The 12,685-nt window shown below is 47.9% G+C and overlaps 3 protein-coding genes across 3 annotated transcripts; 2 read left to right on the top strand and 1 right to left on the bottom strand.

The window, feature by feature from the left end:
- The first annotated feature begins 2,811 nt into the window (after nucleotides 1-2,811).
- Nucleotides 2,812-4,633, top strand: HD556DRAFT_1530509 (O-methyltransferase-domain-containing protein). The gene is made up of 10 exons (XM_041309454.1): nucleotides 2,812-3,067; nucleotides 3,126-3,306; nucleotides 3,365-3,588; nucleotides 3,639-3,653; nucleotides 3,708-3,768; nucleotides 3,821-3,960; nucleotides 4,009-4,113; nucleotides 4,167-4,263; nucleotides 4,320-4,381; nucleotides 4,430-4,633. Exons 1-10 carry the CDS (start codon nucleotides 2,825-2,827, stop codon nucleotides 4,592-4,594), a joined length of 1,293 nt encoding a protein of 430 aa, XP_041154787.1. The 5' UTR covers nucleotides 2,812-2,824; the 3' UTR covers nucleotides 4,595-4,633.
- Nucleotides 4,634-5,188: 555 nt separating this feature from the next.
- Nucleotides 5,189-6,076, bottom strand: HD556DRAFT_954318 (uncharacterized protein). The gene is made up of 3 exons (XM_041312118.1): nucleotides 5,879-6,076; nucleotides 5,417-5,825; nucleotides 5,189-5,364 (listed from the first exon to the last, which is right to left on the bottom strand). The coding sequence occupies exons 1-2, from the start codon at nucleotides 5,974-5,976 to the stop codon at nucleotides 5,456-5,458; spliced, it is 468 nt and encodes a 155-aa protein (XP_041154788.1). The 5' UTR covers nucleotides 5,977-6,076; the 3' UTR covers nucleotides 5,189-5,364; nucleotides 5,417-5,455.
- Nucleotides 6,077-11,272: 5,196 nt separating this feature from the next.
- Nucleotides 11,273-12,309, top strand: HD556DRAFT_954388 (uncharacterized protein). The gene has a single exon (XM_041312119.1). The coding sequence runs from the start codon at nucleotides 11,632-11,634 to the stop codon at nucleotides 12,268-12,270; it is 639 nt and encodes a 212-aa protein (XP_041154789.1). The 5' UTR covers nucleotides 11,273-11,631; the 3' UTR covers nucleotides 12,271-12,309.
- The last annotated feature ends 376 nt before the right edge of the window (nucleotides 12,310-12,685 follow it).

Genomic DNA, 12,685 nt, shown 5'->3' on the forward strand with positions numbered 1-12,685 from the left:
AGTATACGCACCCTGCTTATGGGAATCTGGTCCTCCCACTTCGGCACTGTGTATATCAGAGTTGCGTATTGGAAAATCTTAGTGAGTATTCGAAGTCGCTGGGAAGCAGGTGGATATGTTGCAGAAGACCTTAGGGTATCGCTGACGAGGAGTACCGTCCAGAGTGTTCAAATCACCAGCTAACAGTGGGCATTTGGATTGAAGTTGAGGAACTTGGAACTTGGCACTGCTTGTTCGAGCGTATTCTAAGTTACGTTCAATATGTCATCCTGTGTCCGCTTCACAGCTTAATTGCTGTGTAGACTAAGCGCTCAGATATGTGACTGGCCTAGAGAAGAAAAGGTATGGCACATTTGGAAATATATATATACTATGGGTTTTGTGTGTGCTTTGAGATACTGAGTTCTCTCATATTAGCCATCTCTAAGTAAGACTTGATCTGATAGGGAATCAAAATCATCCAGATCAACCGCAGTGTCATCGCCTACGTACTGCTATGACTGCCGTTCGATTGATGCTCTTCGAGAACTCAAATTTAAGTAGATCAGGTAATACAATAGCTCATTTTCCAGCCTTTGTGCAGACCACTCAGCCTTCACGTGTATTAAGTGAATTCCGTGGACAGTGAGTCGTAACGACTGAATGCAGTACAGGTCTGAACTGTTCAAGTTACATACACAATGCATGTTGGAAACAATATAATTTTTTCGAGGAAGGCTAACATCATACTCTGTTGTGTTGGAGATGCAAAGGTAAGCTTCGTATGCGTCTTTTGCATCATCATCTAACATTTTTGCATAGGAATCGATGAAAACTCAAACCCAATTTTTTTTTTTTTTTTTATTCCAATTTTTGTCCATTGAGAGTATACTCTATGTAGGACAATACTTTCTATTCTACTGGACCCCCGGTGTCCTTGTATGCTGAAATCGCGAATGCCCTGATGTGAGACGTGCTCCATCAGTCCGCCGTTCCTGCCGGCCGTTTTAGACGCGCATTTCGTGAGTGCATGGTATAGTGAGATTACGACTATTGGGTATGTGTTACGTGCGGTGATGGTACTCGTTTCTCGTCCACTTTCGTGGATTAGTGCAGGGATCTAAGGGAGCGGTTTGTGGGAAGTGGTTAGTAGCTCAAACCCATTATCCACTAGGACACCGTCCAACTGCTCTGTCATCACATTCCCGTGGAAGGGTTCCTCGACCTCGGATTCTGCAGAAACTCAAAAGGTGAGGCGCTCTGGAATCAGTTCAGCCCTTTTACCTCACAGAATCGGACATTCGCTCGGGATGGATGTGCAAGAGTATGTGGTACCACGCGCTGAGAGAGGTCAGGAAAAAGAGCAGGTCAAGAAAGGTAGACGACTCACCTGGGCGCCATCGAAAAAACCTGGTGGTATTCGACGGGCTTGAATAGGTGGACATCTGGTAACGGATCTTAAAATGGTTGGACAGGATAAAGAAATACGTCACGTACCTCTTCTAACGACTTTCGAGTTGGGACCTGTGAGTGAGAGATTCAAGTCAGTGTGGTTTGAAGAGCATGCGGTAATACATGGAGCCATATGATGAATGGATAGTAGGCTTTCAAGGTCAGCTTCTTTGAGAATGCGGGTGGCGTCGGATGTCTTTGAAATGGTGTCGGGAGTTTACAGCTATCTTCATATTGATGGACCAGCATTTCAAAAACTCACCTAGCTGCTTTTGTTTATCATTGCTGGAGCGACGCCAGACAGAGGCGCTCATGCTCCGAGATGCTAGCTTCTTTTGCAAGTCATTATCGTGACTTGCAGAGTATTAGTACAACGATGGTTGACCATCATCATCTTGCACGGAGACCGTCGACATAAACCAGATGCTTGCGATACGGCAGTAGGTTGTCCACGCGCAGCATACGTCGACGGCCACAGTACAAGCACGACTTACCTTTGACGACATTGTAACATCTTGTACGGCGAGGGCTTCTTCGGTGTGATTCCAGGCTCTCGTCGCTGCATTTGTAACACCCGCGCAGGTCGCACAGGTCAGGTTGACGTACGATTGTATGACTTACAAAAGTACTATGCCTTGCATTATGGAGCGCCTCGATTTGGGTTCGTTCCAACAGGTGGCAAAGTGAATTTTCGAATTCTGGTCCATCAATATGAAGATAGCTGGAACGTTGTTGACCAAAAACGACAGACGCTGGCCTTCGCTAACCAAAAAGCATATCCACATGCATATGAGTGCTTCGTGAGTGCTTTGAAACAAACTTTGTTGGAACTCACGTTTACTGATGGGCCTACTAGTTCGATCGCCTTGGACAGCCTTTTGGAATTGCCAAACAAGTTGAAACAACGCGATGGAGGATTTTGGACGATCGCGTCGGACTTCCTAATAAGTCATAGTAGCAAATTGAACCGCCATAAGCTATAGGTAAGTCACCGGTGTGGTGTTTTTAACAATTATGGGTAGCTGACTGATGACACGGACGTACACCTCACAGGGTCGATGATATCTTCTCGTTAATTATGGTATGCGCGTTGCACCATACCTGAACGTTGGCTTATCTAGTACTTGTTTCAAGTAATCATACGGATAAGCCAACATTCAGGTTAGATGTATCGTGTGCTCTTACCACCCTGATACCACTACACGGGTAACAAGCAGTGTCATTTGAGATGGAGGTCAGGTCTTGTGAGTGGTCAGACTAGGTTTAGCTTCGGTCTTCTTTCACAAACCCAATGTTGAATGTGTTCGCCACGAAAAAGCAGCTAGATGATATTTGGTTGAGGAATATAAAACCTGAACGGCTGATGAGGAATCACGTACTACACTCCCAAAAAATGACGGAGCCAAATGAACTCAAGGTTGGAGCCCTCTTGGACATCATCAATGTCTCTGCACGCCAAGCAATGGCGGAATACAAGAACACTGAACATGGAGTCCCTGGCGTCGATGCAGGCACCCTCCACCCCCTCGATCTTGCTACAGATACACTTGCCCTCAGAAAGGCAATCAGGCTGCTCGAAGGTGCATGCGAGCAATTGAACACAATACTGGCTCCCCCCCAACGCACAGTGCATAATGTAAGTACCGATTATCATTTATAAATGGTCCTGTATGCCTTGTTGCTCATCTTCCTAGTTTGTTAATAATTACAATTGGGCATGCATAGACGTTGCTGTGCAATCACGTATTGCAGACGTCTTGGAAAAACACCCAGAAGGTCTTAGTGTGGATGTGTTGGCCGACGCAGTCAACCTCGATAAGACCAAGATCGCACGGGTGTTGCGAGTTTTGGCCCTCAGGGGTTGCTTCAAAGAAGGTAATATGCATCATACTGTCCGTTGATAATTCTCTCTAAAGCCTTTGGTGTTCCATAGTTAAGCGAGACGTATTCGCAAACACACGACTCTCCCTCGTGCTCAGGGAAACAGACAACGTCGGATTTTATATAAAAACTCAGCGAGAATTCCCGAAATATGCTGCGGTTCTCTATGAGACTATGGTCGACCAAGAGTTTGCAAGGTCGGACAAGCTGGAAAGAGCCCCACGAGCATTTACTCTCGGAAAGGAAGGCAAAAATGACAGCTTCTGGGAGATGGACGTGAGTTTTAGTCATCATACTGGCCTTTCATGCCTTACCATATTGTACAGGATGAGGCACGCGATGTGCGTGCAGATCCACCAGCTCATGGCTGACGGCTCACAGGATCTTATGCACAGATATTTCACAAAGGAATGATGGGCTATTCTGAGATCCAGGGCTTGTCTGCGGTGCTGCATCGTGAGTGATCACAGTTTTTTCAACCGTCAGCATGACTGAAGCGGGCCATCAGATTACCCTTGGGACAATGTATCCTCTGTGGTGGATGTTGGATCTGGAATCGGAGCAATGTCTATTCCTCTCGCAAAAATGTTCCCTCATCTCAGAATAACCAATCAGGATCTCCCAGAAACTATAAAGCTGTCAAGAAATGTGAGTCCGGACATCCACAGCAGACAAGTTATATTCATATTTGATCAGACATGGGAGACAAATGCTCCTGAGGCACTGCTCGACGGGCGTGTAGAGTTCGTGCCATTCAATTTCTTGGAGGACTCGCCCGTCGTCGGAAAGGATGTTTACTACGTATGTGCTAAATTTGTTCCCATTCAATGCGTACTGCTCGATAATCGATAAAGTTGAGGAACATCGTTCATGACTGGCCGGACGCGGAGTCGATGGTGATTCTCCATAATGTTCGCAAAGCAATGGGACCAAACAGCCGAGTGTTGATTCGTGAGTCAGCTGTATTTCAAAGTGGGGTTTGCTTCAGACTCAATATCATGTGATAGATGAGTGCGTGCTCTCGCGCGCATTCGAAAGGCCCGATGTAGGGGCTAACGAGTCTAGTGAGGTAAGCTTAGAGTGTAGCTTGATGGCTAAGATGTAATCATACATTCAGGATCATAAGGCGCCCGAACCTACATTACTGAACTTCGGTAGTCACACAACATACCAAATGGACATGACCATGTGGCTTGTTTTGAATGGCAAGGAGCGAACCTTGAAGGAATTCAAGGACATTGGGCAAGTTCCTTCCATGCCTGGATACATCGACGATGTTTGAGTTGTAATAATTTGCAGGGCCAGTGCTGGTTTGGTGCTCACCCAAACCTATGATCTTGTAGGGATGATGCTCTTGGAGTTCATAATCGCTCAGGACTGATGCCAAACACATTCTGTGATCTTCTGTTATTGTACTTGTACCTATGAAATCACTGTTTCTAACATTTCCCGTTAAGTTGTGTGTCCGACAAAATTTGGTCTGTAAATTTGCGGACATTGCTTGTCCGCAACTGTACCATTACATGCAGAGCATGTTTTTTATTTTCATCGCTAGAAGCGATATATAAAGTCATATTACGACGTCAAGGCCCTACAATCAACGTAATGCAACCTGAAGGACTCGTCGGTTCTCTGATGATAACATACTGTGACAATGAGTGAGAAACGAACAGGAATGGATATCTTGCCCTCGTATTGCAGACTCATATTGTAATATATACTTTGGTGGTATGCATCTCGAAATCCAGAAAGCCGTAGTCCGAAATCTGGAGGACTCGGGGTGTTGGAACGCACCGTAGATGCAGTTAAAAAAACGATAACCGAATGTGTTTGCTAGTTACTAGTAAGTAACATACCGTTTGGAAGATAATTCTCTTGCAAGTCTATTTCAAACCCCGCATCGTGTATGCGGCAAGTACTTTGAACGCGAATAATCTAAAAAGTAAGAGTACATCAGAGAACCAGAGACTAACGTGAAATAGTTGTGCGCCTGTGTTGATGACCATTGGCGTGTGGGGGAGTTGCACGGCAAAAAAAGAGAACGACACGAGTCTGCAATGTAACCGTGACTGGCTCTCTACCACTGAAAAAAACATACTCATGCCTTTCAAACCTCGTTGCAAAGTTCGACACAGAACAAGTCTCAGGAAATAGTTTTGCTCACTCTAAGCTTGGGAACGAGTATGACGTTTGTCATGGCTGTTAGTATGATTAGACGAGTCTCACGACGAGGAAACAGGATTGTTGGAAGAGCGGAAGACGTGAAGAGTAAGATGGTTGTACATGTGCTGCTCCTGTTAATGACCATTGGCGTGCGGGGGAGATGCGCAACAGATAAACAAAACGAAACGAGCCCACAATGGGAGGGGTGGTGACTGCGTGGTTGCTGCACCTGGTGCGGCAGTACTGGTACCTTGAGCAGGTGTGGTGGTGGGCTGAGATTGCGACGACGAGCCCTGGGCGTGCGACGGGCTTTGCTGCTGCGGCCGCGGTCGCGGAGCAACAAATAATGTCTAAATACAAATTATTCAACCACCGTGATTGGAAATAGATGAGAAGAAAATACCTGTTTGTCCGGTACTGTAGCAACTTCGACGATAGGAGGACCGCGAGAAAAGATGGAGCGCCTTGGGCGTTGCTGAAGTTCAGTTGCTCCATCGGCATCGGAATGAGAATGGTGGAAGGACGACAAAAGGCGTTCGAGAAGGGCGCGTGGAATGGCAGATAGAGGTGGGCGGGGACTGCGAGGATTGTGCGCAGGAGAGAGAGTATGGGTACCACGTGCTGTAGAGGACTGAGAGAGATCAGAAAAAGAGCTGGTCGAAGAATGTAGACGACTCACCTGGGTGCCGTCGAAAAAGCCTGGTGGTATTCGACGGGCCTGAATAGGTGGACGTCTGGTAGTACTCTATAATTTCAATCTTAGAATGGTTGGGCAGAGTGAAGAAATGGATCACGTACGTCCTTTAACGACTTTTGGGTTGTGACCTGTGAGTGAGAGATGAGTGTGGTTTGAAAGCACGAGGCACCTAGACTCACATGGGGAATGGATAGTAGGTCCTCGTGACCAGCGTCTTTGAGGATGGCGTGAATGTCCCATACATATGCATTTTGGTCGCTACCGGTGACCAGCACTTTTCCATCAGCGGAAAGGGCTACGCAGTGTAAATAACCTTCATGCTGGATGGGTGGACCAACTGGGAGGTTGGTGTCGAGATTCCATAGACATAATTTTTTGTCATCTGAAGCACTCACAAGGAGGCGGTCGTTCTGAAACAAGGTGATGGTTTCGAACCAGTGTGTGTGGCCCTCCAGAATGGCGATCTGCTCCCAAGTCGTCGTGTCATATATCCTAATCAGGTATCCCGCTGAGATAAGTTTCTTTCCATCTGACGTCCAGGCCAAGCTGACTAACACATCATGTTTGAGTGTAGCGAGCAGTTTACTTGTCTCTGCATCCCAGATTTTTATACGTTCGTCAGCTTCGTTGTATCCTGCTGTCACAATTTGTGTGTGATCTGGCGAGTATATCGCCGTGTGCACCCACCGGTGCCCGGTCTTGATGGTCTTGATTGTTTCTTCGTTCTTGACATCCCAGATTCTTGCTGTCCCGTCATAGCATCCGCTCAGCACTCGCTTACCATCCGCACTCCAACACACTGACATCACACGTTCAGTGTGCCCTGTCCATTTTGCGACGACCTTTCTCGTCTCGACATCCCACAACTTCACTTTCCCATCTTTACTTCCGCTGACGATAGTCCTGCCGTTGGGAGACAATGCCATGCTGTGCACCTCTGCTTCCTTATCCTCCTTATCTCGCCAGTCCTCGCCTATCTGCGTGCCACTCTCCAAGTCCCATAGTCGTAGTGACCCATCCCTCGAACATGTGATGATCCGTTGTCCCTCACGCAGGTACACAACACCTCGCACCTTGTCGGTATGGCCTCGCATCGTTTGATTGGGCGTGACTGCTGGCGTCTTATTCGTTGGGAAAGACATGGTCGGCGTGGGGGAGGTCTCGAGTATACCAGATCTATCTTCTTTAACTTCAGCTACCTCCAATATAAATGCACAAGCCATTCCTCACCAGATAGCTGCTTATAGGAATCCTGTCCTTCGACTTCAGCACTGTGTATATAAGAGTTGCCTATTGGAGAATGCCCAGAGACCCTGGTGAGTGTCCAACGCCGTTAGTAAGGAGATGGATATGTTGCGGAAGACCCTAGAGCACCGTTTAAAATGTAACTAACAGTGGGCGTTTGGAATGGAGTCGAGGAACTGCTTGTTCAAGCGTATTTTTAGGTGCATTCCATGTGTCATCCTGTGTCTGCTGATTTGCTATGTAGACGAGGCGCCCAAGTCTGCGACTAGCGCTAGTTGCTTCTTCCCACATCTGATGGGCTACTTCGGTGGCGGTGAGAAATTTCAACGGCGAACATCTCTCTCCATCTCATATCTTTATTCCGAAATCGATGCTACCAAACCTTCAACATGCCGTTGTACCACCAACGTAGTCGCAATGTCCTGCTCTTGTGTATTGCCGCCGGATTTACATACTTATCCCCAGAATAACATGAATACTTCAAGCACCAATATATCAAAGATCGATGGAGCTATTGACAGATATCTGCCGGATCCATCTGGGGATGGATGATATGTTCTGGCAATGTATGAGTATCCAGAATATGATGATGAGTCGCAGCAGATAAATTTGCGCGCTTCCCACTTGGGAGCGTCATAGGGTGAGTATCTGTGGAACAGCCGATCTCATCTAGCTCGGTGCTGTGATGTCCTTCAAAATATACGGGAGAAAGCGAATGAGCATGCATTCCACGCACATTTGTAGGACGCAACCTTGTGGTGAGTTGCAATCTAGCGGTGTGGCCACTCCGAGATCTATAACCGGAACTTCGCAGAGGCACAAGGGAGCCCCATCACGCTCACAGTCTTGAATTCTGGATTGTTTATCCTGGTACTCCGATAGGGTTTTTTCAAGAAAAATTATACTTGCAATATATTCTTCCGACATCCTTCCTGTCAAGTTCCGTCATTTAACAGGCGCAACCAATCTGCCAGCCCAATAGTTCAACTCGCAAGGTTCCAGACATCCTCACCGTGAAGTTGCTCACAACACCAATTTCACGACATAAAAGCAGACCGCGCTCAGCGTACCCCTCACCTCAGTGATATCAGTTGAGATTCTCCTTCACAAGACTCGTATCACATCGCACAAACCATGCATTTCTCCTTCGTAGTCGTCCTTACCGCATTGGCAGTATGCATGTCTGTTAGTGCATGCAGCACATGGGTGCAGCGTTGCTCCACTGATAGCGATTGCTGCACAGGCTTGCACTGTCTTCCCGGCGAAGTGAGTATAAGCAGTTTACTTTGCATCCAGGATTAAACGCCATTACTCACCTCTTGTGATGCTAATAGAATGGTAATTCCATGTCCTGTGGTTAGGCTGCCTATGGGCCAGTCAACGAGACGAGAAGCACAACTGGCCAGTAAGTCGTGTTTCTGCGTTCGCATTGGGCTGTTGGATCGTCATTGATGGCACAATATACAGTTCGTTGCTGACTTGATCGCTGTAGTTGCTTCCGGAATCTGGAGAAATTTCACTGGTGTATGGACAACGGTGTCAGCACCTGGAAATCAATAGTTACAATCCCATATGCTCAATATCATGAACACAAAAAACCGCTGGCGTTTATGACCGGTAACCGTAGTTGCACACTGGTAATTATGCAGCCCTGTGCAAAACTGATGTTTCGGGGCTCCGGCAGAGAACTACGCAAATACCGGTGCACAAATTTGGTGCATCATTATAAAGGGCATCTTGCTCGTCCGAGGTTGAATTCTGCAAACATGACCTGAAAGGCTACATAGTAGCTGACGAGTTGGCGATGATATTGCGAAAGTCTACAGGTAGGAAGAACCTGGGCTGATCCTAGGCTTTTATACTCTGTGAATATAGTGATGCTCTCGCGACGGTTAGTATGATCGAGCTCGTTGCGTCGCACGAGTCTCAAACACGATCGATAGATTAGGGGCGGATGTGAAAAACAAAATGATTGTACATGTTTTCCTGTATTAATGTCCATTGGCGTGCGGGGGAGATACGCAGCAGAGAAACAAAACAAACCGAGCCCACAATGGGATGGGTGGTGACTTGCACCTGGTGCGGCAGTGCTGGTACCTTGAGCAGGTGTGGTGGGCTGAGATTGCGACGACGAGCCCTGGGCGTGCGACGGGCTTTGCTGCTGCGGCCGCGGTCGCGGAGCAACAAATAATGTCTGAACACAAATTATTAAGCCACCGTGATGGGAAATAGATGAGAAGAAAATACCTGTTTGTCCGGTACTGTAGCAACTTCGACGATAGGAGGACCGCGAGAAAAGATGGAGCGCCTTGGGCGTTGCTGAAGTTCGGTTGCTCCATCAACATCGGAGTGAGAGCGGTGGAAGAACGACGAAAGTCGTTTGAGAAGGGCACGTGGAATGGCAGGTAGAGATGGGCGAGGACTGTGAGGATTGTGCACAGGAGAGAGGGTACGGGTACCACGTACTGTAGAGGACTGAGAAAGGTTAGAAAGAGCTGGTCAAAGAATGTAGACGACTCACCTGGGTGCCGTCGAAAAAGCCTGGTGGTATTCGACGGGCCTGAATAGGTGGACGTCTGGTAGTACCCTATAATTTCAATCTTAGAATGGTTGGGCAGAGTGAAGAAATGGATCACGTACGTCCTTTAACGACTTTTGGGTTGTGACCTGCAAGTGAGAGATTAGTGTGGTTCGAACAGCAGAAGGCACCTGGACTCACATGATCAATGGATAGTAGGTCCTCATGGCCAGCTTCTTTGAGGATGGCGTGAATGTCCCATACATATGCATTTTTGTCCTGGCAACCGGTGACCAGCACTTTTCCATCAGCGGAAAGGGCTGCGCAGATTACTCGATCTTCGTGTTGGAGGGGTGTACCGACTTGGAGGTTTGTGTCGAGATTCCATAGACGCACTGTTTTGTCATCTGATGCACTCACAAGGAGGCGGTCGTTCTGAAACAAGATGATGGCGTTGACCCAGCTTGTGTGACGCTCCAGAATGGCGATCTGCTCCCAAGTAGTTGTGTCATATACATATATCCTAATCAGCTCAGATAATGAACTGGAGACAAGTGTTTTCCCGTCTGAGGTCCAGGCCAAGCTAACTGTCAAACCATGTTTGAGTGTGGCGAGCAGTTTGCCCGTCTTTGCATCCCAGATTTTGACTGCGCTCTGGTTGTGTCCTGCTGTCCCAATTTGTGTGTCATCGGGCGAGTAAATCGCCGCCCACACATACTCGTGCCCGGTTTTGATTGTCAAGATTGTTTTTCCGGACTTGACATCCCAGACTCTTGCTGTCCCGTCCCAGGATCCGCTCAGCACTCGCTTACCATCCGCACTCCAACACACTGACCACACACGATCAGTGTGCCCTGACCATTTTGCGACGACCTCTCCCGTTTCGACATCCCACAACTTCACTTTCCCATCATAACTTCCGCTGACAATAGTCTTGCCGTTTGGAGACAATGCCATGCTGTGCACCCCTGCTTCCTCATCCTCTTCATCTCGCCAGTCCTCGCTTATCTGTGTGCCGCTCTCCAAGTCCCATAGTCGTAGTGACCCATCGAGCGAACATGTCATGATCCATCGTCCCCCGGGCAGGTGCACAACACCTTCTACCCACTTGGTATGGCCTCGCATCGTCTGACGGGGTGTGACTGCTGGCGTCTTTTGTTTCTTATTCGTCGGGAAAGACATGGTCAGCGCGAGGGACGTCTCGAGCATAGCAAATCTATGCGAGAGAAGCTCGCCAGGATCTTTGAATCAAAACGAGTTTTCTGGCAACTGCAAATATTCCTGGTGAGTCAACCTGCCTCTCTTCCTTAACCTCAGTTCTCGCTAATATAAACGCATAAGTCAGACAACTTCTGCACTGTAAGAATCCGGTCCTCACCCAGAAGCCAATTTATACAGGAGTTGCGTATCGGAGAATGCACTGAGATCTTGCAGCGTTGCTCGTGAGCAGGTGTATATGTTGCAGAACAGCCCATAGTATTGAGAAGTTTAGACACACACTGGCAGTGCTCAGATCACCAGCAATGAGTGAGTTTTGGGTTGGAGTGGAGGAAGTTGGGCACTGCTTCATTTAAGCCGTATTTTAAGGTGCGTTACATGCGTTATCGCTTCACAGCTTGATTGCTGTGGGCGAAGCGCACAGGTTTGCAGCTAGTGCCTCGTGGATGATCTTTGCACATTTGATGGAACTACTTCGATGGCGACGAGAAAGTTCGACAGAAGGCCGCGTTCCCTCTCCATTTCACGTGTTTTCTCCACCCTATTTCGAATCCGATATCGTCCCATCTTGCAGCATCCCGTCACTAGATGTCGTATTCTGAAATCTGCCGGAGCTTTCCGCGCTCATATTCTCTCGACTCGACTCGTCCCTTCCTCATGCTCTACCTGGCCCGGGGCAGTTGTCGCAATATCAATCTCCGGTGGATATGTCTCCGAGCTCGACCCGCTACAAACATCGCCGTGCGCGCTCGATGAACTCGTAAGTATGATTGACAGCCCAAAGAAGCACGCGAGGAGATGGGCGCTTGGCGCAGGCTGTGGTGAGCACGTGGAGCATAGTCAAGCAGTGTCTGCTTTTCGCGCCGTCCGGGCCGCTCGCGTTAGGCGCCCCGCCAATTTGCTACACCGTGTCGTTCATAGTATCACTAGTCCACACCCGTTCTGCCTTCGGCACAGGAAGCAAAAAAGAGTGCTTCGCACTCTTATTTTTTTGCTTCCTGGCCTCAGCTTCATCCTAATAATTCTGAAGGCTCCTGATGAGCATTGTTCCTTCGTCACAGGAAGCCAAGGAGGGCTGCCCCCTCCTTTGGCTTCCTGGCCTCAGGCTGCATCCTAATAAATTGTGGATTTTGAAAAAGAGGTACATTTATGAGCAGCATTTCAAAAAAACTAAAAGTACATAGTACATAAGATCAGTCAGTTTTATATATATAAGTACATCAATCATTGATACGATCTGTGAGTCCTCTAAGCACTTCTGTATATACTACATTGGTTGTGTTTGAGCCTTCTTCATGCTCCGGAAATATTGCATACACTCTGTCTGGGTGAGTGCAGCGAGACAAAGCCACATAGAGCTGTCCATGACTGAAGACAGGAGTCCGCAAATTAAGGCCAACCCACTTGACACTTTGACCTTGTGCCTTGTTGATTGTCATTGTCATATCCCGCGTTCCGGACCCGGACCTATCACACTCATCATTTCCGGATTTCCGGATCCGGCCGACTTCTATGTATCGTCCGGATCCGAC

Source organism: Suillus plorans (assembly GCF_016647745.1).
Source record: "Suillus plorans strain S12 chromosome Unknown HD556scaffold_79, whole genome shotgun sequence".
Taxonomy (NCBI): Eukaryota; Fungi; Basidiomycota; class Agaricomycetes; order Boletales; family Suillaceae; genus Suillus; species Suillus plorans.